The following is a 27,449-nucleotide window of genomic DNA, read 5'->3' on the forward strand; positions in this document are numbered from 1 at the left end:
GTCAGCTTTCCACTCTAAGTTTAGGATTTGTGTCTTACTCCATTTGACTTAGAAGAGCAAATAAGACTGGCTCAAAATAATCTTTATTGAGAAAAGATAATTATGTGAAACTTTTTTCCCTGCTGAACCTGATTTTTAACTGATACTAAAATTTCCCTCACCTGAACCCAAAATTATTTTATTTTATTAGTTAAATAAAGATGATTCCGTGAAGAATGAAGGGTCTGACTTTCTGTATGGTTTTCTCTGAGATGGCAACTGGAAAGAGCCAGGAATTCCTCCGTGGACAGCTATGGATTTTTCCTCATGAAGATCTTGCATCTATCCCAGATGGCTCCATAATGTGCATCCAACATATGGAATATTCACCTCTGGAGCCTCCAAGATAGGAAGGAACAGGAGCTGTTGGAGAGATAAATATTATTTTAGGACAGAATAACATCCTAAAATACCACACAGTGTCCCTGGACCACCCAACCCATCCTGGTCTTTGGTTTATTTCTTTATTCATTGGGGTTTAAAAGCCCCACAGGGAATTTAAAACAGCCCAAGTTTTAAAGCCAAGTGAAATGGCTGCACCTGAAAGAAAGTGGCCACGGGGACTTGGCAGTGATTTTACTGTTACAAATTCCATTTGTAAGCACTGTTGGTACATTCAAAAAGAAATAACTACAGATTTACTGGTGTAAATGAATTGTAGGTCAAGGTATAACTTTTCTTCAGCTGCCTTGCTAAAAAACCCCACTGGTAATTGTTTTCTCCCTTGTATTTGCACTACAATTCTCTGTGTATATTTATGACAGTACATCCACACACCAGCAGCTGCAATATTGAAAGAGTTGTTAATAATAAATGGGGCCCAAATTTCCTCATAAATCAGTGTTCCTATTGTAAAACTCTGGTTTTAATGCCTACGACTTCAACAAAATATAATCTTCTGGGCTGACTTTTTTCTTCCTGCTGAAGGTTCCCTTACATTTAATCTATGAGGGAAACAATCAAAGGGATTGGCTGTATCTCAAAAAAAATGAGCATAGGAGAATATTTTTCGCTCATGTTTGAAAAAAAAGATGAAGCTGAAGATCTAATTCCCCTGATTTTACTGAGGTGATGTCAGAAATATGTTTTGGTGGATCACTCCATCCCTCTCTCCCAGGTTTGTTGAGACAGAAGTCCACAAGAAGACTTGGTAAAAGACCCACATACCTTAGAGCTCTCCAGGTAAAAGCATTCCCAGTGCTGTGCTGCCCACTTGAAGCAGGAGGTTGTCCATGGATGCAGGAATCTGTGTAGAGAGATGAGCAGGAATGACTTGAGCCAAGCCCTTGCTGTGCTTCTCTGTTGGAGTCTCTGTCTCAGGCCCTGGAGGTGGAAAAATGTGACCTGAGGGGTTGGAGCAAATGTCAAAGAGGAAAAATTCAGGTTTTTCTGGAGGCAGAGGAAACTAAAATAGAATCCCAGAATGGTTTGGGTTGAAAGGGACATTAAAGGTCATCTCATTCCACCCCCTGCCATGGGATATTTCCCCTCCAAGGTCCATCCAACCTGGCCTTGGACACTTCCAGGGATGGGGCAGTCACAGCTTCTCTGGGCAACCTGTGCCAGGGCCTCCCCACCCTTATTTTAGGGAAGGATTCCTTCCATAAAATAACAAACCAAAAGAAGAAAAACAAGCAGGAGAAAACTGGGAGGTCAGGCTGATCATCCTCCCATAACTGAAAAAAAAGAAGAACATCCGTGGATCCTCTCTCTGTGAAAGTTTTTAAGGGCAGGAGAAACTGCTGCCATGGGCACCTGCTGGCAGGAGGAAACAAAGAATAATGGAAAGGGAAAGTGTTACAAACCGCCTGCACAGGCACAGGTTGACCAGAGAAGCTGTGGCTGCCCCTGGATCCCTGGAAGTGTCCAAGGCCAGCTTGGACGGGGCTTGGAGCAACCTGGGCGAGTGGAAAGTGTCCCTGCCCGTGGCAGGGGGTGGCACTGGACGGGTTTTAAGGTCCCTTCCAGCCCAAAGCGCCCCCAGGGATGTCCTGGCGGAGGGGACACCGCGGCTGCCAAAACCTCTCCCCGCCACCCGCCCGGAGCTCCGCACACCCCGCCCCGCCCCTAAACCCCGCCCCTAAACCCCGCCCAGCAAAGCCCTGGGTCACGCCCAATTTTTAGACCCCGCCTAACCCCGCCCCTTTCGCGCTGACGTCACCGCCCCGCGGTGGCGCGAGCGGCCCCGCCCCGGTGACGTCACGTGGCGCTACCGGCGCGGCCCCGCCCTCCCCGGCCCCGCCCCCCCCCCAACGCCACTCCGGGGACCCTCGGGCAGGTAACGGGGTACGGGACGTGGGGAGGGGGTACCGGGGTACCGGGGACAGGGCAGGGGGCACCGGCACCGCGCCCCGGCAGCGACACCCGCGGGACGCCCCGTTCCCACCGCTCCCCGCCTCCCCCGCCACCTGCGGTTCCCAAAACTGACCCCCTCCTGCCCCCTTCGCCACCCACCCTGCCCGGCTGTCCTCGCCGGGAGCGGGACCCCCCGGGGAATCGCCCCTTTGGGACACGGGAGGGACCCCTGTGCCCCATGCGCCGCTCGAGGTCTGGTTCCCCAAACCCCACATCCTGCTGCCACCCGCGTCCCGCTGTCCCCGGAATGGGATGCTGTCGTGCACGCCCCCTCCCACAGCAACAGAGGGCAAACTTAGGGGACCCCCCACTTTCTGTGCTTTATACCCCACAACCTGGACTCGCCTCCCAGTGATCCGAACAGGCGGCTGACCTACCCCCCCAAAACCCCAGCACTGCCACCCCACCCGTGCCCTTCGGAGCAGATCCCAGTGGCCCAGAGCTGGGCAGAGGCTGGGCAGACAGGGCAGACACCTCCTGTCACACCAGCCCTCGCTGTTTCCTGCAGGAGCCACCATGGATCTGGTCCTGGAAGCCGCCGACCAGCACCTGCTGACGCCCTACGTGTACCCCGCGGGGTGGCCCGAGGGCGAGCCCTGCCGACAGCTCCTCAGCCTCTTCGTCATCACCAACCTGGGCGCCCTGGCCCTCTACCTGCTCTTCGGCACCCTCAGCTACTACTTCATCTTCGACCACGAGCTCAAGAAGCACCCCCAGTTCCTAGAGGTGGGTGCACACCCCCGTGTCACCCCCTGCCACCCTGCTCACCCGGGCCCTGTGGCACTGCTGAGCTGTCAGTGCCCCCCTTGCTGTCCTCTGGGATGTCCCTCTCACCATCCTCTTCCAAATGCCACGTGCCAGTGTCGTGTTGTGGGTCATCCCCACTGTGTGTCACAGCCACCCTTCTCATCCCTCTGGTGCCCATCCATGCAGGGTCCTTGGTCATCCCTGACCAGAAACAAGTGCCACAACACACTGGACCCAGCACCCAGTGTGAGTCCTGTCCTCCAACCTGTTGCTCATGTCCCCACATGGAGCAACCTGGGATAGAGGAAGGTGTCCCTGCCCATGGCGGAGGGTGGAACTGGATGAGCTTTAAGGTCCCTTCCAACCCAAACCACCACCAGGGATGTCCCCCTGCCATCCCGACCGAGGGGCAGCACACTGCGGTGCCACAGATGCCAAAGCGCCCGCGGCAAAGGGGTGGCCAAAACGCCGTCCCTCTCTACCTCATGAGGGGCACTGGGGCTCTCTGGTGTTTGCCCGACTCCCAGTATGGCCTCTCCCCCCGGCCCCTCTCCCCTGATCCCTCTCACCCCCCAGAACCAGGTGCGCCGGGAGATCTGCTACGCGCTGCGCTCCCTGCCCTGGATCAGCGTGCCCACCGTCGCCCTGTTCTTCGCCGAGGTGCGGGGCTACAGCAAGCTCTACGACAACATCGAGGACTCCCCGTATGGTGAGACACCCCCCCAGCCCCCTGCCAGGGCAGGACCCTCTGCCCACTGCCTGCCTGGGCAGTGTGCCCAAGAAATCCTCCCGGGCACCTCCTATCCCATCTATTAGTCAAAACCCCAAATCCTCTCCAGGCTGACATGAGGAGGAACCCAAACACCCTTGCTCAGGGTCGTGGCCCCCTGCTTGGCACACTGCCCCCTCCACAAAAGAGATCCTTCCCTTCCCTGGGCACAGCTCCTGAAAAACCAGGGCCTGACTCACTTTCCCTGAGTCACGTGAGACTGTCTGACCTTCTCACCACATCTCCTCTGTGGGGCAAACCCTGACACAACTGGGATGTGTCTCCCACCACAAGGGCCACTGCACCTCCCTGACCCCCCTCCTGGCCCCTGTTGATGCCCACACGTGCCACCTCTAACACCCCTGTTCCCCCAGGCTGGTCTGGTGTCTTCCTCAGCATGCTGTCCTTCCTCTTCTTCACCGACATGGGCATCTACTGGATACACCGGGGACTCCACCACAAGCTGTTCTATAAGGTATGAGATGGGATGGCAGTGGGATGGGATGGCAGACTCTGGACAAGGGGCCTTGCCCTGCTCTGGGGCCGTGTCCAAGCTGCTCCTGCCAGGGGTGGGAATGGTGGCTTTGACCCTCACCTCAGTCCACAGCGTGATGGGAGCTGAGATGGGAACGTGTCCCTCTCTCCCTGTTTGGGTGGTGATGGCCTGAGGAGCGGCCCATTGGGCTGTGAATCTGGGATTTTAGGGGATCACCCCCCCGAAAGGGGCCACCCTGACGGCACACCCTCTCCCCGCAGCGCTTCCACAAGCCCCACCACCTCTGGAAGATCGCGACGCCCTTCGCCAGCCACGCCTTCCACCCCGTCGACGGCTTCATGCAGAGCCTGCCCTACCACGTGTACCCATTCCTCTTCCCCCTGCACAAAGTCACCTACCTGGGCCTCTACATCTTCGTCAACGTCTGGACCATCTCCATCCACGACGGCGACTACCGCGTGCCCCGGTTCCTGCGGCACGTCATCAACGGCTCTGCCCACCACACCGACCACCACCTGTACTTCGACTACAACTACGGGCAGTATTTCACCCTCTGGGACAAGATTGGCGGCTCCTACAAGAGCCCCACGTCCTTTGAGGGCAAAGGCCCCCACGACTACTTGCGCAAGCTCCGAGAGAAAGACCCCGGGGCACCCAACGGCCTCCCGGCCTCCAAGAGCGAGTAGGCTCCCCCTGGCCTGCCCCCTCTCCAGGATGATGTTCCCTGGCTGGATCTTGTCCTGTTCCTCCCTGGCCACTTGAGGCTGTTTTCCCACGGACAAAGGGCCCCTGTCCTTGATGGTGTGACCAGCGTGGGGCGATTCTTGCTGAGCCCGACTCTGACCCCAAAACGGCGGCGTCTGGCCTCGCTCTACACCACAGATCTGCCCTGTTTTCCCTGTTGCTTCCCTTCCCAGCTACCTTTGGATCTCTGCTAAGGTCCCCTGCGCTGCTTTAGTGCTGTGCTGCTGCTTTACAACGAGAATAACATGGCACAAATAGAACAATAACGTGGCACAAATAGAACAATAACACAGCCTGTGGCAGGGTCCCCGTTCATCTGCTGTGGCCATCGTGGAGTCCATCGGGACAGGCTGTATTTTGCAAAAAAAAAGCTACTAATGCCTACCTTTTGTGGGTGTTGTGGGTCCTCCTGATGGCTCCTCGATGAGCCAGGGCTCAGTGGGACTCCTCGGCGGGACTCGAGGCGCTCTCCTCCTTCCTCTCACCTGGGGATGCCCCATGGGGTGTGGATGGGACACATCCCAGAAACAGTCCACCTGTAGGACAGAGATGTACTTTGAGTCCTGCAGGTCCCTCGAGCTCCCTGAGAACTCTGAGGGAGGAGGGAGGAGGAACAGATGCCTGGATGTGAGGGGCAGGGGCTTGTCCTCACTCGGAGGTTCGTGGCTTCCCTTCCTGAAGGCCCTGTGTGTTTCCTGCTGGAATCTGGTCCCCCTGCCTTTGGGTTCGACCCATGATCAATAAATCTCACTTGCCAACGAGGTTGCTGTTTGGTCCCTTCCTGTGGAAGCCTGTTTCTCCCCTACAACACCCGTGCCAGGCTTACCCTGGGCAGTGCTGGCAGCAGGTATGTGCAGCACCCCCTCCCCTCTTTATCTCAGCAGGGTTGGGGACAATATCCCTGAGCAGCGTCCCCATCTCCTTCTCCTGCAGAGGGACTGAACCCCTCTACTCTCAGGGTGTGGATGAGAGCCACAGAGGCCCTGCTGACACCCCTGTATGGCTCAGAGGGGGTGAGGTCCTGGCACTGGCTGGACCAGTGTCTGCCAGTGGGAACTGCAGCACAGTCGGAGTGGCCAGAGCCACCTCCACTCCCCCAGACCTCCAGACATGTAACCACATCCCTGCACAGTGACTCCTGTGCTTTCCCACCCAGTCTCACCAGCTGTACCAGCTGCTGGACCTGCTCCCCACCCTGTCTCAGCCACCCCTGGAGCAGGGCATGGCTCCAGGTCACACCACTACACCTCTGGACCCCCATCCCATGTCCTGCCAGCACAGTCCCACACCTGGCCCGTGCTCTGCTCTCCCCTCCCCGTCACAGCTCGCTCTCCCCACGTGCACAGGACCCCTGACCTCTGTTTGCTGATTAACCTGGAGCCCAGAGCATTGCCCAGGGGTCAAGGCCAGGCCCAGATCGAACACAGTGACAACAGTGCTGACCTTGGCCAACTGCCAGGGCCTGATTCCCAAACACTAGACCCTTGGGAAGAGTCCTGGACTTCTCATCAACCCATCTTCCCACCTCTGCTAAGCCTAATGCCTGGGTACCCCATCCTGCAGCCCCGGGGCGAGTGGTGACCCTTGGCAGATGGATCCTTGCAGAAAAGTAAATTCTTATGAATGAAATGGCATCAAACTCGTGGTGCCCAACACCCTGGGCCCCTGCAGCCTCCCACAGACCTCCTAGCCGAGCACAGCCTGGACCCCTCACATTCCCACTGGGCAGAGGGATGGGGCTGCAGCACCACGACGCCTGAGAACAGGGAGATCGTGTCCTCCTGGTCCCACGCCTGCCGTGCCAGGGTCCCGGGGACAGAACACCCCCTCCGCGGTGGCCTCGGGGCTATGTGCCACGGGGGAGATGCAGCTCGGTGTGTGGGACCCTGGTGCTGCTGTTGCCACAAGGTGGAGGTGTTGCTCTCGACACGCCATGGCAGAGCTGCACCTGCGTGGATGGCCTTCCTCCTCCTCCTCCTCCTCCTTCTCACCGCCCAACGTGGGGCAGGAGCAGCTTTGCCAGAGCACACTCGTGGGGTGTCCCTGCTCCTGTTCCATGTCCCCCCTCCCCCCCTGCTTCACCTGGCTACATGGATTTCCTCTGAGCCCCAGCCTGCCCTCCTTGTCTGCGACAGCCACCATCCCACCCCACAAGGAGTGTTTGCTTCCCTCCTTTCGTCTCCTACACGATGCTGTCCCGCACACCAGGCAGTGCACACTCGTGGTGCCTCACACTGCACATTGAACATCATTTTCAGTGAGACCCCGGGCACAAAAAGTGGCACGTGGTGTGTGAGCACAACAATCAGGTGCCTCTGGTGACAGCCCTGAGCCCTGCAGGAAACACCTACAAACCATCATCCACTCCTGATGGAGGCTCTGAGGCCAATGCCATGAGTGGGATAAAGCTTTCAGCATCCCTGTTTTGCTCCCTGACTCCAGCAACACACAACAGGTCCTTTAAACAACTCAATCCTCTCTCTCCATGAGGCTCTTTGAGGGATGGCAGTTCCAGCCCCTCAGTTCCCTAAACTCTCCAGGATCTCTAAAGCTGAGACAGGGAAAGGTCTCAGGGAAGAGGTGAAGGAAAACCAGGGGGCCAGGGGCTCCTTGCCTTGCTCTTGGAGTTCACAGCTTTTACTGCTGATGAAATCCAGATGGACTTTAAAATAAACTCTGCTCTGTTCCCTCTCCCCTCTACGGCAGGAGACGGGTTCTCTTTTCAAGCAACAAAAAATACCTTTGGCAAAGGAAACCTGTGTTTCCCTCCACAAAGAAAGAGCCATTCATCTGCAAGCATTTGCCAGGTTCACCAGAGAGCTCCTTGCTAGAGCTCTCTCCTCGTGCCCACCACAGTGACCTGGCTGGAGGGAGCCCACGGGGGGAAATGGGGATGTTTCTTGCTCAGAGCACCAAGCAGAGGCTGGGGGGAGGACAGCACCACCACCCCCATGCACCCATTTCCTCCATTTAGAAACTGCTGCAAAGCCAGGTCCTCATTTCCTACTATTTCTTGTTCTGTTCTTCCTCTATTCCTTATTTTTGTGTTCTCTTTGGGTCGTTCTCACCATGTCTGCTCTGTAGAGAAAGTGGCTACAGGGATTCCCACGTAATAAAACTCCCTCATTGACTCTGCCCTTACCCACAGTGACCTCCAGTCCTCCAGAGGGACATTACACCGAGTCAAGACCTCTAAAAGCTTTCTTAGGAGGGTTTATAATTGTATTGACTCGATAATTGAAATACACTAACTGGGTTTCTAGGTGAAAGCACCTTGGGGAAAGCTCTGGACAACATTCCTGCTATTAAAGCAAGTGAAATAAGGGGGAGCAAAACTGCCTCGGGGCTGTCCATGGGATTTACAAGCTCCCATTCCTTCACTGCTGGGCCACATCCTTTTTCTCTGATGATTCCCTGATAGCAATAGAATTTCTGGAATGGTGCACAGCACATGAGGCAGAGGAACCCATCAGTCTGTTCTCAGCATCTCTGAGACACAAGAGGCCAGAACACAGGTAAGGCCCTTTCTCAGCAGCAAGACTATGCCCAAATAACCACCTCTGGTGTAGAGAGACAAGCTGGGGCTGAGCAACAGGCACAGCCCTGCTCTCCTGTCATCTTCCACAGTCATTTGAGCCTCAAATCCTTGTTCCCCCCTCCCAGCACACACACGAGCCCCAGGGAGGGACAGGGCAAGTCACTCTCTGGAAGGGATGCACGAGAGGTGCCTCTCCAGCCTGCAGCAGCACCAGGGGAATCCCCACATCTGTGAGTCCAGCATTTTGGGCTGCCCCAATAAATCAAAGCTGTGGCCACTGGTGTTGGTCCTGCACAACCAACCACACATTTTGTTCACCGTGCCAGGGAGTTATGAGGGTGCAGGGGAAAGTTACCTCTGCCAAATGTTTTATGGGAAGCACACGGCCCTGGGCAGAAAGAACCTCTCCACTGCCACAGCTCAAACCCACCTGACCAGGTGCCAGAGGTGGGAGAGGTGACAGGAGGGCCTGGAGGGACCCCTGGGGGTCTCTGGCTTCCCACTCCCACCAGCAGCCTGGGTGAGACAACGCTCACCTTCCCAGCTCTGCCCAGGTGAGAAGATGCAGAAACTGAGATAAAGATGCCTAAGGGCTACCAGAAACACACCATGTGAAATCATCAGTGCCTTTTCCTCTCTCCTCTTGACATCCATCCACAACTTCACCTTCCCATCCAGAAGCAGACACAGCTCTTTATCCACCCAGCCCACCCTCTCAGCAGGAAGGACCTGAGCCCACATTACCACGGTTCTATGTTTCACAGCACTGTGACTCTATCAAACCCCAGCCTGGACACTTGCACAGGCAATTGTGCTGCTTCCCACTGATCCTGGGGTGCGTTAGGCCCCCGTCCTGGGCTGGGTGACACAGGAAAAGTACAGCAAGGCTTGTTTTTGGGAACACCTCTCTCATTCTCCAGAGGGAAGCAGCTGCAATGGTTTTGTTTTGTTTGAGTTAATTTCACAGAATCTCAGAATAGTTTGGATTGGAAGGGACCTTAAAGCCTATCTTGTTTCACCCCCTGCCATGGGCAGGGGAAGACCCCTAGCCCAGGTTGCTCCAAGCCCTGCCCAACCTGGCCTTGGACACTTCCAGGGATGGGGCAGCCACAGCTTCTCTGGGCAACCTGTGCCAGGGCCTCCCCCCCCTCACAGCCAAGGATTTCTTCCTGCTATCCAATCTAAACCTACTCTTCATCACTCTGAAGCCATTCCTCTTTGTCCTGCCACTCACAAACACTTCCACTGACTCCAGCACGATCTCATTTACTCCGTCACAGCTTCAATTTCATTCGCTTGACTCTTGCGGCCGCTTCATTCCGCTTTTTCACTCCGTTTGACATAAATCAACTTGAACTTATTCCGCTCCTTCGGGGGCCGGGGGGAGAAGGGAGGGGGAACCCGAGCATCCTCCGGAGAGGAGCCGGGGGAGGAAGAGGGAAAGGGAGAAGGAGAGGAAGAGGGAAAGGGAGAGGAGGAGAGGGGAGGGGGCCCGAGCATCCCCGCGGGGGGGGTCTCGGCGGCAGCGCTGCCCATGCACATTCTCTCCGGGCGGCGGCGCGGCTCCCGCTCGGCTCCGGCTCCGCTCCGCCCGGCCCCGGCGGCACGAACATGGCGACACGGAGCAGAGCCGGGGCTGGCCGGGCCGCCCCGCTCCCCCTGCGCCTCCTGCCTCTCCTGCCGCTCCTGCTGCTGCTGCCGGCGGCGCCGGCCGCCCGCTCGCCGCTGCTGCTGCTCCGCTCCCCGCATCCCCCCGCCGCATCCCCCCCGGAGCCCCCGCGGGGCCGCCGCGCCGCGCCGCGCCCGCCCGAGCCCATCCAGGTGTACGGACAGGTGAGCACCGGGGACGCGCGAGAGCCGCCCCCCGCAGCGAACACCCCGTCCCAGCACCCCCCCCGCCCCATCCTTCCCTCGGGTGAGCGCTCGGGGGGATGCGGGGAGCGGGGGGCGGAGTGGGTCCCGCGTGGGGAAGGGTCGGCGCGTCGCTCGCCGGCGGCTCGTTCGCTGCTCGGTTGGCATTTTTAGGGTCTGCCGGTCCCCGCGAAAGCCGTTCCCGCAGCCCGGCTCTCCCCCAGAGCCGTCCCGCACGGGGGGCACCGTCACATTCGCGTCTCCGCTCGGCGCTCCCCAGCAGGATGCTCTCCCGGCGGGAGCAGCCAAGGGCACGCGCGCAGGGATGCGGGGCCGCTCATCCCCGCCGGGAGCGAGTCCCTGCGGCTGGCAGCGGGCGGGAGGTGGGCAGCGGCAGCTCTCTGCTGGGGATGCTCGTGAGGAATGAACGTCCCTGCGCTCGGAAGGCCGGGCAGAGGGAGCGTGACTCCGGGAGAGGACATGGCTATTTGTGAGGCACCGTGTCCTTCTCCCTGCGTGTCTGAACCATCCTCCACTGATCCTTGGAAAAGAGGGGGAGAGGAGTTGCTCATCGCAGGGAAACCTAGAAAATGCTGTTTCTTAAAGTATTCGGGCTCAGTTCCCTGGCAAGTTTTGCTGCCAGGACCATAAAGGCTCCCCCTCACCCCCTCTTTTCCAGGCAACCATCACTTTAGGGGTGATGAGGATTTACACTTGGACTTTTGGGTGCCTGCTATGGAAAGCTTCAGCCTTGAAGAGTCTACTTTGTTTCTTGAGTATCCACATGCTAGACTAAATTACACTGCCCTACTTGACCCTCCTTGCTGACACTGTGTCCCCTCACGTGCCTAAAATGCTGCTGGGGGAGGAACCAGCCCATGGAGGGACAAGGCACACTCAAGGAGAGGCTTTGAGCCTTCAGTGACATCTGCATTTGCCTCCTTGGGTAATTTGCCTCCTTGGGTAATTTGCCTCCTTTCCCTCTGGGTGCCCTATAATTCCCCCTTTTTGCTACTTGTAGGATAAGAAGGAGCCAGTCACGAGGCAGGGCTGGCCCTGGAGCTGCTGGGGGGGCACACACAGGGCTGGTGCTGCTCCTAAAGCCCTTCTGTTCCCTTGTTTAGGGAAAAGCTGTTCCTCCTCCCCTTGAAAATCTGCTTCGCCTCCTCTACCTCCTCAACGTTTGGCTGTTTTTAGCACAACACAGCTACCCCATTTTAGAAGAAGAAACCATGACACTTGTCTCTCATCTACAGAAAGACATTTGTAGCACTTTCCCTTCTGTCTCCCCGTGGCTTTCATCCAACCCACCTGCCAGGTAGGGCTGCTTTGGCAGGAGCAGCCTCTGTCACCTGGACACGGAGCTGCAGATCCAAGAGGGTGCAGCAACCCTGTTGCTATCCAGGACAGGACTGATAGGAAGCAGTGGGAGTTCAACAGTTTGCCACTGTTTGGGCTTTTCTCATTGCCTTAAGCTTTCAGAGGGGATTTGCCTGGAATGGAGCTGCTTTTGCTGGCAGCACAGCAAACAGAACCTGCTCCTTCTGCTGCTTCGGGGCAGGACACATTAAAAAAAACCCCAGGTATGTCAGCAGGAAGAGTTGTTTGTCACTACACAACAGTTCTCCCAAGTGCTACAGGGCTTTAAATTAGGGTCTGCTTTAATAAAAGGGACAAGAAGGAGCCCATGTATCCCAGCTTCTGTTACAGATCTGACCACACAAATTACTAATGCCCAGTAAGCCGGAATGCTGTGCAGCTCAGTGCTCGGGGGTCTCGTGCCTTGTCACAAGCATCTAGCAATCCCTTCCTCCCCCAGGTCTCTGGCACTCTAATCCCAGCAGAAAATCATGCAGCCAAAGCAGTCCTCTCGCAGGGACATCATCCTAAGGGGCAGTGCTTGGACTGAGCATCCTTGTGCAGTCCCTTATCTGGGACACATCCTGCTCCTGTGGGTTTGGCAGGTCACTTGGCCATATGCTGGGCACTGGCTCATGCCTGAGACTCCCTGCCCTTCTCTGGCTCTTGATTACAGTCCTGTAACAGGCTCATGGGACAGCTTAGAGCCCAGGCTGAGCTCAGAGGTGAAGGAAAGCACCTTCACCTTGTTGCTGCTGTGGGTGATGTCCCCAGGGCACCAGAGGGCACCTGCTGGAACCAAGGAGGGGAAGGAAGTCCAAACCCTTTGTGGCTCCTTGGGAGCCAAACACAGCTTACTCATCATCATCAGGAAGAGGCTTAGAGCCCTCTTGCCCTAAGCTCCAAAGACACAAGCACAGGATGTTACTTGGATTCCTCACCTGGATCCTCACCCACTGCCGATCACATCCTTGCCTGGCTGGCTGCAGCAAAACTTTTGGGATCCTCAGCAAGTGACAAGAGCAGCAGCCTAAACCCCTGTGCCTTTGTGGCTTTTCCTTGTTTTTTCTGACTCTGAAGCTGCAGCCACCAAGAGACCAAACACGACTCGAGACCGTCAGCTCAGAGACAGAGCGGGTTTTGTTCGCTCGCTCGGCCCTCACCTCCACGGGACTCTTGGGGAGGGTTACAATGGACAGACTGTTACAAAGCAGGCACTGACACGAGACAGGACTTTTCTGGGACGCCACTGACAGCAGAGAAGCATCCCCAGGGCAAGACAAGTGCTGCCTGTAGCCCCTTGGGTGCTCTCTAAACCCCTTCCAGCAACTGCAGCACCGCACCCTGCCCTCCTCTTCCTGGCGCAAGCCACTCATCTGGAGCCCGCCCTCCTGTCCCCTAACAGCCTCTGTTCTCTTGCCTACACATCCCTACTCAGACCTGGAGACAGGGCTTGGCTCCAGGATTTCACATTTCCATGGAACATCCCCACCATCCCACACAAATCCCGTCTCCTGGGTGAAAACCAGCCACAAACGGCGTCGCCTGCCAGGACTTTGCTCAGTGCAGCAAACAAGGAAAAGGAAAGCAGCCACTTTGGCTGCTTAGGTGTGTGCAGGGTCCAAGGGTGTTCTGGGACTCTGGGGAAGGCTCTGTAGGGAGTGTCATGTCTCAGCCACAGCAGACAGTGAGGAGAAGTGTTGGGGTAGGAGGCCAGCCTGTGCCTGCTGGTCCCGAGGGGTGAGAGAGGGGAGCACAGTGACCAAGAGCATTTACACTGCTGAGCTGCTAATATAAGTCTAACCTTTACCTGCAGACATCCCTTTCCCTTCTCTGGAAAGGATTTATCCAAAGCCACCCCCAAAAGCATGCAACTCACAAGAAATTTTTGCTTTAAACCATGCTGGGATAGAAGATATCTAACTGCTGGTGGCTCCCGTGGCAGCCAGTTCACCCTCTGTGCTGCCACTGCAAGGCCTTGAGTCTCTCCCCACAGTCATAGCCTGTGCAGGGCCATCACCTCTGTGCCTGCCCTTCCCCTGAACCAACATTAGTGCTGCCCTAACACCAGCTCATCTCTTCCCCTTCTGGGGGGAACCTACTTCATTGCTCTCAAGCTTCCCGTTTCCTGCGGATAACCTCTCCTGCCTTTGAGGAAAAGCACCAAGTCTTCATCATTTCCAGGCTATTTACTGTGACACGACCTTTTACCAGCCCACCACTTGACCTTGACCCTGCCCACCCCTCTGTGCTGATGAAGACCTCAGATAACCTCCTGACAACATGCAAGCTGGCAGAGAGCCTTTCTCCTTCCAGAGAAGGCAGAAAGTGCTTGGCAGGGTAAATGCCATCCAGCCCTGGGAACGCTGGATCAGTCACGCTGCATCGGAATTGAACCGTACTTAATTTTGACCTAGTTTGCCAGAGCCCTTCCCACAATTAGACTTTAACCTTCTGGAGGTGCCCTGGGTGCTGATGGCACAGCCCAGCCACATCCTTCCTTCTTCATTTATCAGACACCCCTCCCTGTCTCCGTGTCTTTCCCAGTCATCCTGGGAGGGCTCCCTGCTCCCAGCACTTGCTCCTTCCCCGAGCTTGCCAGGAGACACGGATCTCTGGAAGCCACACAGTTCCTGCTCCTGGCACCGCGGTGGCTGGGAGAGGTATTTGTGTTTTCATCCATTGTTTCCCCTTCAGCAGGTTCCTCTCAGATCGTGGTGTCCCAGGAGGCACCACTTAAGCTTTCCAGAGCTGCAATCACCAGCTCATGGCACACTTTAGACCTCTCCTGCAGGTTATGGGGGAATGGATTTCATCAGCACTTACCCAAATCTGCTGGGGCAGCCTCCATTCCCATCACATCCCTCCCCTCTGCCAATTTAGGAGAGCTCATCTCCAGGACCTTCTTACTAAGGGGCCAGGTTATTTCTGGTTGTTTCTGGGTTCCCCCTCCCTTACCTTTCCCTTTCTCCTGGAAACAACAGCTAAGGGAGAGCTCTGTTGGTGCAGCAGAGAGAAAACAGCCCCGCGAGTAGACGATTCCAGTATTAACAAAATTAACACAGGCCTGGCGCTCTCCGAAATGAGTCACCCGTGTTTCATATCAATGATTTCAGACCCTGGCATTTTCAGTCCAAGCCACAAGCAGCGCCACGGCAGGCACAGGCTGTATTTTAAAATATCATGGCAGGGCTAGAAACAGATGCTCGGGAGCAGAGCAGAAGGTACAGTAATGAAGCTTTAGTGGGAGCGCACGGGGAACGCGGCGTGCCGGGAATGCAGGAGCCACCCATGACACTCATCCCCGAGGCTGGGCTATTGCATAAGCCTTGCCAGGGGGGAGGCAGAGGAAACGGGGACAGAAAGGCCTGGTACTTGTCCTCTGAGGCTTCCAGTGAGCTGGAATGATGAGGAGCGTGGTGAGAGCACCTTTCCTTTTAAAACCCTGTGCTTTGCTTCTGACCTCTTCCAGCAGTGGCTTTCTTTAGCCCCATCCTCATTCCACCAGCTACTGGGGGCAAAATGTTTAGCCCATCCCTCTTCTGCAAGCAGCCCTGAAGCCAAGATCTGACCTGATGGCAAAACTTGGTTTCAGCAGCCGCTCACAGCCACAGAGGCCCCTTGCTCTCTGAGACCCTCACTCACCAAACCACGGTAATAACCTACTGTCTATTCAGAAATTTCCTAGGAACAACGTTTTTTTACAGGCATCCCTTTTTCAGTTGTGTAACCAGGATGGGAAAACACATAAGTGATGCCTAGGAATCTATTCTGCACACCCCCAATTTTACAGCATCCAGCCTCAAGCCCTGAGCAGTCACAGTACGTCTCCTCCTGATTTACCACGCCAGGCCTATGGCTGGAGCATTAATCCCCAGCAAAGCAAACCCAGAGACACACACAGTGAGCTGCCAAGCCCACTCCACACACCAAGAATAGCCCCTAATGCTGTCCTGTCACTTGTCACCACTGTTAGCAGGCACACAGTATTTCTGCTCGTGGTTCATCACAGCCAACGGCGTGATTTCTGCACGGGGAAGTCACACTTCCCACGCAGAGCAGCTCTCTGGGGGCTCCAAGGCTGGCATTTAGAGTCCTCTGGTGATGGAGTAGCTCCAGCAAGGTGCCCCTGCCAGAGTCACTCCTCTCCTGGGCAGCCTGCACCGTGCTGGAGCCCGGGGCTTTCGCTAACGCTGCAGTTTGTCACGAGCCAGGGTTTGAGCCACCTCCGCAGCTAAAATCCTGCCCCAGCCTCTCCATCTGGGCACGAGCAACAGAGGGGGATGTGACAGGAAGGGAAGCTGGCGTTTGGGCATTTCAGGTGCAAAAGAGTGTGGATCAGGGCACTTCCCCCAGCCCCAGATGCTTGAGATGCTCAGCACTGCACACTCACACCTACGAACAGTCAGCCCCTCTCTGGGCTCAGCAAGGCAACACTTCCATCTCAGCATCCAGACAACATTCCATCTGCCAGCACTCCAGCTCCAGCTGCATCCCTGAAGCTCATACCTGCTCTGGGGCAGCAGCTCCAGGGGCTGTCTTCTTCTCATCCCATTTCTGCAGGGCATTCGTTTGTAGGAAGATACTGTTAACAAAAAATAAATACATAAGCGTGAGCAAAGCTAGCAGCATTAACTACTTTAACTAGAGCTACAAGCAGCCTCTGCTATGTCTTGGCTCCAGTTTTCCCCTCCTGGACTTCATTTGGCACCTTACGTATTAGGAGGACAAATTAGAATTTCATGCATATTTCATATACACTTAATCACTTGGCAAAGACCAAAACACTTCCCCATTAAGTGGAATTTATGCTAAACGCTGTTTCCATTAGGCACCAGTCATTGCCTGTTCGTAGGTTAAACCAGTTCCCAAGGAAGGTTGGGACACTGTCAGGGGAGGCTGTGACAGTGGGCTCCTGCCAAAGGAGCAGGCAGGGCAGGGTTCCTCCTGTCAGGGCTAAAAGAGCCTCATTGAAAAGCTGTTCCACAAAAAACACCCTCATCAGCAGGACATGAGGTGCTTTTCACCCAGGGCACACAGGGCAGTGCTGCTGCCTCAACAGCAAAGATTAGGGGTCCCATTTGTTGCTCCCCTGAACCATTTGGGTCCCCACAAAGCTCTGAAGGGCCAGAGCAGGGCTGCCAAGCAGCAAACACAAATGTGTGATGCTCCTAAACCTGAGACCCTGCTGCACCAGCCCTTCCAGGGGGACTTACAGCATCCTTTGCTGGCTTCTCCTTCCTTACACCCTTTAGTAAGACATGCTCCAGCAGCCCTCAGCTCCTCCAAACCTTTCTGCTCAGTGCTGCTCTTCCTCCCTCCTACCAGGGAACCAAACCCTGCATGTGTCCAATTTGCCTTTATATAGGGACTCTGCCCTAATCAGGCTGCCTGAGTTCACATGGCTTCTCAGGAGTAACAAAACTCATCTGGCTCCCCTGAATCCAAACACATTGCCCCTGTTTTTTGGGTCTCACCGCACTTTCCAGGTCTCCCTACTCCAAGAAGGGGTCTCACTGTCTCCTGTAACTACACTTTCCAGGTCTCCCTACTCGCTGTCTCCTTTAGCTCACAGGATGAATAGCTGTAGAGGTTTACTGTTGAGGTTAAAGCAAGGTGCAGATAGGATTCTCCTTTGGTTTTCTTGCTTTTGAAACTCCTGGGGTCAGATTTCTTGCAGTAAAAAAAATAGAAAAGCGCTGTTAAAACTGACACGGAGGTTGTAACAAGCCCCTCTTGGCTGGGGGGATCTACAGGGCTAAGTTTTGGGGTTCCCAGCTGTGTCCGGGCTGAGGTCGGGCACAGCCGGGAACCCAAAAAAAGCCGCACCCGAAATAACTAATCGAGATGTAGGAGACTCAAACGGGGCTATCCTGCCTTCAAAGGAGGGGAGAGGGGTTGGGAGCACAGAACTGCCGTGGATTCCAGACCCGAGGCAGTCTGCCGGCTGTCTCAGTGGGCAGCAGCAGTTCCTCCCTCTCCGCCCTGTTTCCCTGCATCCTCAAACAGCGTCGCTGCTTTTTTTCCTTTTTTTTTTTTTTTTTTTTTTTTTTTTTTTTTTTTTTTTCCGGCGGGCACGCAGGGCTGCTGCTGCTGCTGCCTCGCTTTGTAGCTGGTGCTGCCGCCTGACCTAAATCTCTGCCCTGTTTGCCCGGTGGGGGGGTCTCTGCCAGGGCAGGCGGGGTTGCAGCCGGGGGCACCCACCCCGGGAGCATCAACCCCGGGGGCTGCTGACTGGTGGTTTTGATTTGATTCCTCCCCCCCCCCATCCCTCTTACGTGAGCCTATTGCATAAGAGGGATTTGGGGGCTCCTGCTTTGCCTTTCCCCCCTTTTTCTGGAATAAAGACCTTGTTTTTCCCAAGTGTTTCACTCGGGCGCTGGCGGAGGTTGAAGCAGCCCCTTGCAACGCTCCTTGCTGATCGCGGGGTCAGCGGGAGCCGCAGGGCATCGAGCCTAAGAAGGGCTTATCCCTGTATTTTTACAGCTTCCCAGGGCCCTGAGCTCAGGGGTTACCAGCCATCAGCTGAGCCGTGGTGTGTGCGAGGGCTCAGGCACGCACGTCCTCTGCTCCGGGGCACCGAGCTACGGCCGCTGCTGAGCTGCTTTTCCAGCAAGGCTTGGCTGTCCCTGCCTGCTGGTGACAGTCCCTGTGGGTTTGCCCTGCACCTCCAGCTCCCACCGTGGTGATGCTGTCAGAGCTTCCCCATAGAAACCAGCCCTTTGGGACCGGAGCTGTCACAGCCCTGCCAGAAACAACACACACGGGAATAACGGGGTCACGCAGGGCTCTGTGTGTGCTGGAAACACAGGGTGGAATCACAGAGTATCCTGAGTTGGGAGGGACCCACAAAGATCAAGTCCAGCTCCTGGCCCTGCACAGGCACCCCAACAATCCCACCCTGTCCCTCAGAGCACTGTCCAAACTCTCCTGCAGCTCTGGCAGCCTTGGGGCTGTGCCCACTGCCCTGGAGAGCCTGGTCAGTGCCAACCACCCTCTGGGGGAAGAAGCTTTTCCTGATATCCAGCCTAAACCTGCCCTGACACAGCTCCAGCCATTCCCTGGGTCCTGTCCCTGGTCACCAGAGAGAAAAGACTTTGTTTCCCTGTGGCACTTTTGCCTCATCAGCCTGGATTTGCAAACACTTCTCAGCCCTCGGTTTTAGTTTTCATTCTCATCATCCCCCAAATCCTGTTTCTCTGAGGAAGAATAAAGGGAAAACAAACCTTATTAGGCACATCCTGCCAACATGTCCAGGAGAGATGCTGCTTTGAGTCTGTGTGTTTTCCAAGTGGGTGTTTGCTCTCTGAGGGTCCCTGTGAACGAGGCTGTGGCTCAGGGTGCCCTTTTCCTTGGCATTGCAGGTCAGCCTCAACGATTCCCACAATCAGATGGTCGTCCACTGGGCGGGAGAGAAGAGCAACGTGATCGTGGCCTTGGCCAGAGACAGCCTGTCTTTGCTGGGTCCCAAAAACAGCGATGTGAGTAACACAGCCTGGGGCACCTTCTGGGCCAGGCAGGGTGGTGGTGGCTGCTGAGCTTCAGCCTGACCTGCTGAAACAAAAGAAAGGCCCATGAGTTCGAGTTCAGAGGCACAAAATAAATAATTCCACACCTTCTGTGTTGCCCCGTGGGTTCAAAGCACGCTCAGGCAATCTCTAAGGCTCCCCTGCCTTGTAGTTTGATGATTTTTTTACCACATCTGCCAGAAGGGAAACCAGAACTTTGCACTCCTCACTCTGGGGCTTCTCCACTGCAGGTTTACGTGTCTTATGACTATGGGAAGAGCTTTAAGAAGATTTCGGAGAGGTTCAGCTTCGAGGGGGGGAACAGCAGCGAGGTGGCCATCGCCCAGTTCTACCACAGCCCGGCCGACAACAAGAGGGTGAGGGGGATGTGGCACCTGGGACAGCCAAATCCTTCTTCTCCACACTTTGCCCTCCCAAAGGCTCCCCTGGGGTGTGTACCTTTGTGGCTGCTGGTGTGATCCCTGCTCTGACCTCCTGCTTTCCCTCTTCCTTGTCTGCTCCTCCACTCCCAGTATATCTTCGTGGACGCCTTCGCCCCGTACCTCTGGATCACCACCGACTTCTGCAACACAGTTCAGGGCTTCTCCATTCCCTTCAGAGCAGCTGATCTCCTCCTGCACAGCAGGAACCCCAACCTCCTCCTGGGCTTCGACAGGTCTCATCCTAAAAAACAGGTGAGAATTTCTGCTGAGGTGGGAAACCGGCATCCTGCCTCTGCCCTGCTGTGACATTGCCCTGGCCTGTCCCGTCCCCCACAGCTGAGAGTCACCCTGCCTTGTGCCAGGGCCACGTGGCTTCATGCTTTGACTGTTCAGGGTGTCTGATCTTAGATTGCTGCATGCAAAGCTGTCCCAGATTGGCCAGGACACCCCCTTCCCTGCAGTCTATCTGGTTCCTGAGCTCTGGAGAAGTGAGGATAAAGTACCTGCAGGGTGGTTGCCTTATTTCCCATCCCTTTTCCTTCATTGATGCTGCTCCTTCGTCCACATTGCTCCTGACTGTGTTATCACCCCACTTCTCGTGGTCATAACTCTCCCCAGAGCTCTGGCAGCCGAGGCAGGATGACCTCTGCAGTGTTTCATGTGAGCATGTGGTTTGGCTTTGGACCTGGCACAACAAACTGCTTCCTGAATACAAACACGTCTGTTTTCCCTGGAGCTATTGGCTAAAGACTGTAAATAGTTACAGCACCCTCAGGTAGACACAGGCAGCATAAGGAAAACCTGGAGGTGAAAGAACCAGGGTAAAACACACACAGTCTGTGCTGTTTCCAGTCTGGTCATAGCAGGGTGCGTGCTGGGATGCCTTCCAGGCATCCAGGGATGTCAGAGCTGGGCAGAAGGAAAAGGAAAAGATCCTATCACTCCTCTTGACCTTGACATCCCTGATGCTTGCAGATTTGAAGCAGCAGCATGTCGCTCAGCTTGGGGGTTTCTCACCTCTGAGGGGGGTGTGAGCTCTGCCCAGATATTTCCCCTTGCCATCGCAATCCACAAGGACATTATAGCAAGTTAATTTTATTTCTGAGTTACTGTAAAACCAGGTGGGGTCAAGAGACAGTGGGAAATCCTTCTGGACAGACTAAAGGACAGGTTTTTTTCATTTGGGTTATTCTGCTGCTGCTAGAAAGGTTGCTGCTGCTCCAGGAGCTGCCACAGAAAGAGAAGTCATGAGAGTAGTGATGGATGGATGCAGGTCTGCCCTGTTTGAGATTGGGTCTCTTAAAAGGTTGGGTCTGTTTGTGTCCCAATCCCACTGGCATCTTTGTCATTGCAGATGACATTTCAAATCCCACCTTTGTCATTGCAGCTCTGGAAATCAGACGATTTCGGCCAGACCTGGATAATGATTCAGGAACACGTCAAGTCCTTTTCATGGTACGTATCCCACCCGTGTACACCCAGCTCCTGTCTCCTCTCATTCCTCACCTCTTGCCTCATTTGCTGCCCTGTGCAAACCAAGGAACCAGGCACCAAGGCGTGCTCCAGCCCTGCCCCCTGCTCCCCTCACCCAGCAGGGACCCTGCACTGTGGGGACGTGGCACTGCGGGGTGACAAGGGACAGCCACCCACGCAGACACCCAGGGGTGCTGCACATTCCCCTCTTGAAAGGGGACACCCACTGCCTTCTGCATCACTCTGTGAGCACAGAGGTGCCACCACCACCTCGTTTGTCCTCCCCAGGGGGGTTGAGCCCTACGACAAGCCCAACACGGTGTACATCGAGCGGCACGAGCCCTCCGGGGCTTCCACCGTCATCCGCAGCACCGACTTCTTCCAGAGCCGGGAAAACAAGGAGATAATCCTGGAAGACGTGGAAGACTTCCAGCTCAGGGACAAATACATGTTTGCAACCAAGTCTGTGGTGAGTGTGACGTGAGGAATTCACTGCTGAGGGGGAGGGCTGGTGATTTGGTACAGAACTACCGCGGCCACAGCGGGGCAAGAGCATCTGCCAGGGGGTGATGCTGCTCATGCTGCACCTCACAGCTTTCAGACCTCATGTTTGGCTTGTCACAGAGGTGTCACCAGGCTGCCTGCAGCTGCCTTTCCCCCCCCCCCGGGCTCGCACTGCCATGGACAAAGCAATGCCTGCCCGTGGCACTCGAAGCAATGGGGTTTCCATGCTCCTGCCTCCTGGCAGGCTGGGCAGAAGTAGGTCAGCCTGCAAAGTGCTGGGACCCGGGGAAAAACCACAGGATGCCTGGGAAGGATGTTCGGGGTGGGGGTGGCAGGGGAAGGGGGAATGTGGCTCAGCAGCTCCGTGGTTGGGAGGCCGCTTGTCAGAGAAGATTACCATCAAACGTGGACTGGCTCCAAGTAGCCTAATGTGCTGCAGCCTGGAAAGAAAGCTGGATTTCCAGTTTGCTTTCCTAAGAAAAGAGGATGTGGGTGAGTTTTTACAGTTCTTGACCAGTTTCAGACAAACCTGAAAGGAAAGCAAGTAAGTGTTTGTGCTCTCTCTGAGGGCAGCTCCTTTCTAGATGATCGGAAACACGAGGCCAGAGGGATAAAGTCCTGATCCTTCTAGAATTCAAGGAGTAGTTTTCTAGCGTTGCTTTCCACCCCTGAGTGTTTAAAGAAGGAACCTTTTCCGTTTAGGGGTGACTGCTTGCAGAACCACACCGAGTTTCCTAGGCAGTGTCACCTCCAGCCACCTGAGCGGGCACAGTGGTGCCCAGCACTGGCAGGGGACGTGTTTGCAGAGCAATTTCAGTTTCTCAGGAGTCTCTCTTGCAGGTAGTACAGCCTGTAACTCCCAGGGCCTGGCCCCCTGGCGCTGTGCCCGGTCTGTGGTTTGCAGGAGATTTTATCTGGGCTTGTTGGTGGTGTTGGGTGAAACACTGGAGGTGGTTTGTGTCTCTGCAGAGAAGCCTCTGGGCTTGCAGGCAGCACAAGGCGAGTTTGAACTCAATTCAGGGGTTCTTTGGAGCTTTTTCTGCTTCTGGAGCACTCACAGGTCACAGGGGGAAGCACGTCCTGCTCTCCCCTGCAGCTCTAATGACTGGTGTTACACTAAACATCAGTAAAATCACCCAAGGCAAGACTGGTTGGGAACACTGAGACAGAGGGAGGCTGGCTGCAACCCCCTGAGATGGAAATTACAGTCTCAGGTCTGAAATCAGGCACTTGCCTCAAACCTGGGCTGCAGCAGGAGCAGCCCTGGGGAAAGGACAGGCTGGGTGGCAGAGGCTCCCAGGGCTCTGACTTCTGCTCCTTTCCGTGGGAGGCACGGTTGCTTAGTGATACAGAGCCTGGGAGAAACCAGGCCGCTTATTTTTGGAGCCTAAATCTGGGTTTAGGTTCTTACCACTGCCATCCTGTATGAAATAGGTTGCCCCCCAGCTTTTTGCTCTTTTGGATTCGTGCTGGCGCCTTTCATTTTGTGCTAATCTTTAAAAAAAAAAAAAGAAGGAAAGGACAGGCTGCTCTGCAGAAAAAGGAGGAATTAAAACCAGCCTCCTCACCCCCACCTGACTGAGCAGAAAGGGCAGTTTGCCTCCTTGCTGAGCACTGGCTGTGGCAGTTTAAACCCTGAGCGGGGAGCGCTGCTCCCATCATCGGTCCCAGCGGCTGCCATGCTTCGCCCTCGTGCAGGGAAGGGGAAACCCTGGGCACTGGGTCATTGCAACCTGTGGAGATGAGGGGGATTTGGGGGATGAGAGGCACTCCTAACACATCCCTGTGCTCTGCACAGCGTTTGCTTGGCAGCTCAGAGCCGCCCTCAGTCCAGCTCTGGGTTTCCTTCAACCGCAAGCCGATGCGCGTGGCACAGTTCGTTACCAAGCATCCAATTAAGGTAAGTGGCGCTTTCTGAGCAGCCTCCTCTCTCCCTCCCGTGCCAAGGACACCCTCTAATATCAGCAGCAGTTTGCTGCCTTTCACCAGACACTGCAGGAGTGGGAAGGGACCTCATATAACCCTGCTGGGGGGTCTGGCTGAGGGAAAGCCCACGTTAGGGGGATCGTGTGGTTTACGTGGTGGTACTTGGACAGTCAGCCAGCTTCCTCCAGCACTGGGGGTGGAGGCTGGCATAGCAAAGCCCAGATACCCAGAGAGGGGCTGATCCCACTGCTCTGACTCTGCTTCTGGGGACCTTACCTCTTCCCATGGCGCGGGGTGCAAGGTCACTGAGCACGCTCTGGCTCCACTGGCACGGCCTGTGGCATCCAATTCTCTGCAGGGGGAGGATGCCCAGGGGACAGACAGGCTTTGCAAAGGGTCTGTGATCCATGATCCAGATGTGCTGAGGTGTCCCCAGGCTGGTGAGGATGAAGAAGGGCACGAGAAGCAAGTTCTTGGTGTTAGAGCAGTTTGGCACCCCAGGCTCAGTGGGTCCATGCAGACAGATCCATCACTGGTGGGGCTTTGCTCCCAGTGCTGCTTCTGGGGGGCTTTGCCACGGGGTTGTGCAGAGCAGAGGACAGGAATCACTGTGGGAGAAACACAAAAGAGAAAAGCAAAGTGAAGATTTTCTACTTGTTGAGTGGAAAAAATACCAAAGGGTGGGGGGCAGAATGCTTTCAGCTAGGTAAGAGGAAACTAAACCCTGCCTGTCTGCACACACAAATGAAGCCTGCTCGCCTGTTATTTGTGTCCCAAAGGAATATTATGTTGCTGATGCCTCGGAGGACCAGGTGTTTGTGTGTGTCAGCCACGACAACAACCGGACCAACCTCTACATCTCGGAGGCAGAAGGCCTGAAGTTCTCCCTGTCTCTAGAAAACGTGCTCTACTACAGCCCAGGGGGAGCTGGGAGTGACACCTTGGTCAGGTAACGTGGGACACACCCTCTCGCCTGCAGCGACCGAGAGCGTTGGCCACGGGCCGTGTCATTTTTGGCTGTGTTCGATGGAAGAGCCAACAGCTCCCCAGACACACAGAGGCTGGTTTATGGTTTCCCCCCAGGTACTTTGCCAACGAGCCCTTCGCAGACTTCCACCGCGTGGAGGGCGTGCGGGGCGTGTACATCGCCACGCTGCTCAACGGCTCCTTCAGCGAGGAGAACATGCGCTCCGTCATCACCTTCGACAAGGGCGGCACCTGGGAGCTGCTGCAGCCCCCGGCACAGACACACTACGGGGAGCACATCGACTGCCAGGTAGCACAGGGGTAGCAAATCCCCCCCACCAAAAGCGGGCAGGAGCGCCCTCGGCGCTCAGGGAGGTGGTTTGGTGGAGGTCGTGGTGGTGGTGTGGGGTTGGTGGTCGGGCGTGGTGATCTCAGAGGTGCTGAAAGATCAATCCCACCACAAAGTCCTTTCCAAGAGGAGGGTGCAGCACCTGGGATGGGGCAGCCCTGGATAGATGGGCAGAGTGGGGAATGAGAGGCTGGAAAGCAGTGCCGGGAAAGGGCCCTGGGGGTGCTGGTGGGTGCCCAGTTGGCCATGAGCCAGCAGTGCCCTGGCAGCCAGGAGAGCCAACTCTGTCCTGGGGGCTGGGCCAGGGAGGGGATTGTCCTGCTCTGCTCTGCCCTGGGGCGGCCTCATCTCAACATTGGGGCAGTTTGGGGGGACACAATGTAGGGAAGGTGTTGAACCATTGGAGAGTGTCCAAAGGAGGCAACGAGGATGGGGAAGGGCCTTGATTTGAAGCCGTGTGAGGACACTGAGGGCACTTGGTGTGTTCAGCTGGAGAAGAGGAGACTGAGGGGAGACCTCACTGCAGTTCCACCTTCCTGGGCAGGGACAGAGGAGGGGCAGGGACTGAGCTCTGCTCTGGGGGGACCAGGGACAGGACCCAGGGAAGGGCTGGAGCTGTGTCAGGGCAGGGTCAGGCTGGATCTCGGCAAAGTTTCTTCCCCCAGAGGCTGGTTGGGCACTGACCAGGCTCCCCAGGGCAGTGGGCACAGCCCCAAGGCTGCCAGAGCTCCAGGAGGATTTGGATGATGCTCTCAGGCACAGGGTGTGACTGTTGGGGATGGTTCTGTGCAGGACCAGGAACTGAATTTGGTGATCCTTGTGGGGTCCCTTCCAACTCAGCACATCCTGTGATTCTGTGACTGCATGGAACGAGGGCACGGACAAGTGTGGGAAGGAGGTTAATGCTGCTGTGGTTTGCTTTCCCAGCTTTCCCAAGGCTGCTCTCTCCACCTGGCCCAGCGCCTGAGCCAGCTGCTGAATTTCCAGCTCCGTAGGATGCCCATTCTCTCCAAGGAATCAGCACCAGGACTGATCATTGCCACCGGTACCGCTCCCCTTCCCCTGGCTTGGGGTTGGTTGTTGTCAGGACACCAGGAACTTGGCAGCATCTAGTTTGTACAAGCAGGTTATAAAATGCAATTAAATTGTGCATTTTGCTGTCCTTTCTCTGCTGCAGTCCCCATCCAGTAATTACAGCGAGAACATTTTACTGCAGCACAGTGACGTGAGAAACCTGCTCTGTTCTGATCCTCTTCCCTGATCCACGTGAAGGGTTCCTTGAAGATTCAGAAATTCCTGTTTGTCTCGCTCTTTTACTGAAGAACACACACATTTGTGTTTAATCGTGTTTACAGCCATGGGTTTTTTCCCCATCTGCTTTTAAAACGTGTAATAGTCTTTAAAATAATTTGCTTTGGAAGGGATTAATTTATAGTGTGAAAAATCAGCTCCTTAATCAGAGACAAAAATAGTTTTGGAGGTGTCTGCCTTCATTTTTAGCAATCGCTTTGCATTCCTCAAGAAGAATGATTTCTCCCATTTTCCTAGGCTCCATTGGCAAGAACATGGCAAGGAAAACCAACGTCTATGTCTCAAGCAGTGCTGGAGCAAGGTGGAGAGAGGTAAGGCTGCTCTTAGGCTCACCCAATTCAGCCAAGGTGGTGGTGGAGCAAGTAGAATGTTGGCAGCAATAAACTTAAACGACGTTAAAGGTGACCTCCATGTGAATCCAAGAGCTGGAAGGTGCTGAATGTTCCTTAAAACCAAGACAAAATGGTGTTTAGATGAAGGACCAGGTGTGGGTTGGTTGAAGGTGAACCTCTTGGTGTAGGTGGTGGATTTAAAAGCAGGAAAGCTCTCTCCTCTATTTCTCCCTTTCAGCTGGCAGGATTTGCCCTCAGCATGGGTCATCTGGCCTCTTTTAGATGGGACTGCCAGCCAGGGCTTTGTATGTGACAGTGTCTGGAGGGGCTCCGGCGCCTTCCAGAAAAACGGGATCTTGCCCTCGGTTTATGGGGAGTTTGATTCTGTTTACTGAGTGGATATTCTGGTTTGTGGCAGTATTTGTGGTCTGCCTGTGCACTCTGCAGCCAGTGTAATGTGGTATTTCAACATCTGCAAGCTATTTAATCCTGGGAATTAAGCAGCCTCCTTCTCCTCCTGCAAGTGCCATGTGGTCTGGGTGAGGTCTGGGACACACCACAGGTCTGGCTGCTGCCAAAGTGACCGTGGTTCTCCAGAATCCTGTGGGGGGCAGCCGTGGGGACCCTTGCAGCCGGGTATCCAAAACCCAAGACTTTCAGGTGCCAGCCTCCCCTGGCTCAAAAGGATTGCCTTGAAGAACAATTCAAACATGCCGAGGAAGCGCTGACCCGCAGGGAG

General features: G+C 55.5%; 2 protein-coding genes and 1 long non-coding RNA gene across 7 annotated transcripts in view; 2 read left to right on the forward strand and 1 right to left on the reverse strand.

The window, feature by feature from the left end:
- Positions 1-73: 73 nt before the first annotated feature.
- LOC108494837 lies at positions 74-3,700 on the reverse strand. Of its 2 annotated transcripts, none has more exons than XR_001873965.1 (3): positions 3,163-3,700; positions 1,207-1,383; positions 74-402 (listed from the first exon to the last, which is right to left on the reverse strand). It is a non-coding gene; the product is annotated as an uncharacterized LOC108494837 (long non-coding RNA). The 2 variants fall into 2 exon arrangements; XR_001873966.1 differs by lacking the exon at positions 3,163-3,700 and adding an exon at positions 1,845-2,064.
- On the forward strand, positions 2,243-5,911 carry SC5D (sterol-C5-desaturase). Of its 3 annotated transcripts, none has more exons than XM_017809768.1 (5): positions 2,243-2,317; positions 2,903-3,120; positions 3,718-3,850; positions 4,285-4,385; positions 4,667-5,911. In XM_017809768.1, the coding sequence occupies exons 2-5, from the start codon at positions 2,911-2,913 to the stop codon at positions 5,090-5,092; spliced, it is 870 nt and encodes a 289-aa protein (XP_017665257.1). In that variant the 5' UTR covers positions 2,243-2,317; positions 2,903-2,910; the 3' UTR covers positions 5,093-5,911. The 3 variants fall into 3 exon arrangements, with proteins under 3 accessions (XP_017665257.1, XP_017665258.1, XP_017665259.1); XM_017809769.1 differs by having other exon boundaries at positions 2,294-2,317; positions 2,884-3,120; XM_017809770.1 differs by having other exon boundaries at positions 2,299-2,325.
- Positions 5,912-10,453: 4,542 nt separating this feature from the next.
- Positions 10,454-27,449, forward strand: part of SORL1 (sortilin related receptor 1) — a 44,044-nt gene continuing 27,048 nt past the window's right edge. For both annotated transcript variants that reach the window (XM_017809765.1, XM_017809767.1), the window contains exons 1-11: positions 10,454-10,521; positions 19,263-19,379; positions 19,658-19,783; positions 19,940-20,101; positions 21,237-21,304; positions 21,611-21,791; positions 23,625-23,726; positions 24,532-24,701; positions 24,836-25,028; positions 25,995-26,112; positions 26,616-26,689. In XM_017809765.1, the coding sequence (XP_017665254.1) occupies positions 19,290-19,379; positions 19,658-19,783; positions 19,940-20,101; positions 21,237-21,304; positions 21,611-21,791; positions 23,625-23,726; positions 24,532-24,701; positions 24,836-25,028; positions 25,995-26,112; positions 26,616-26,689 (1,284 nt within the window). In that variant the 5' untranslated portion in view covers positions 10,454-10,521; positions 19,263-19,289. The remainder of the gene's footprint in view (positions 10,522-19,262; positions 19,380-19,657; positions 19,784-19,939; positions 20,102-21,236; positions 21,305-21,610; positions 21,792-23,624; positions 23,727-24,531; positions 24,702-24,835; positions 25,029-25,994; positions 26,113-26,615; positions 26,690-27,449) is intronic.

The sequence above is a fragment of the Lepidothrix coronata genome, unplaced genomic scaffold (genome assembly GCF_001604755.1).
Source record: "Lepidothrix coronata isolate B3197 unplaced genomic scaffold, Lepidothrix_coronata-1.0 Scaffold27, whole genome shotgun sequence".
In the NCBI taxonomy this organism is placed as follows: Eukaryota; Metazoa; Chordata; class Aves; order Passeriformes; family Pipridae; genus Lepidothrix; species Lepidothrix coronata.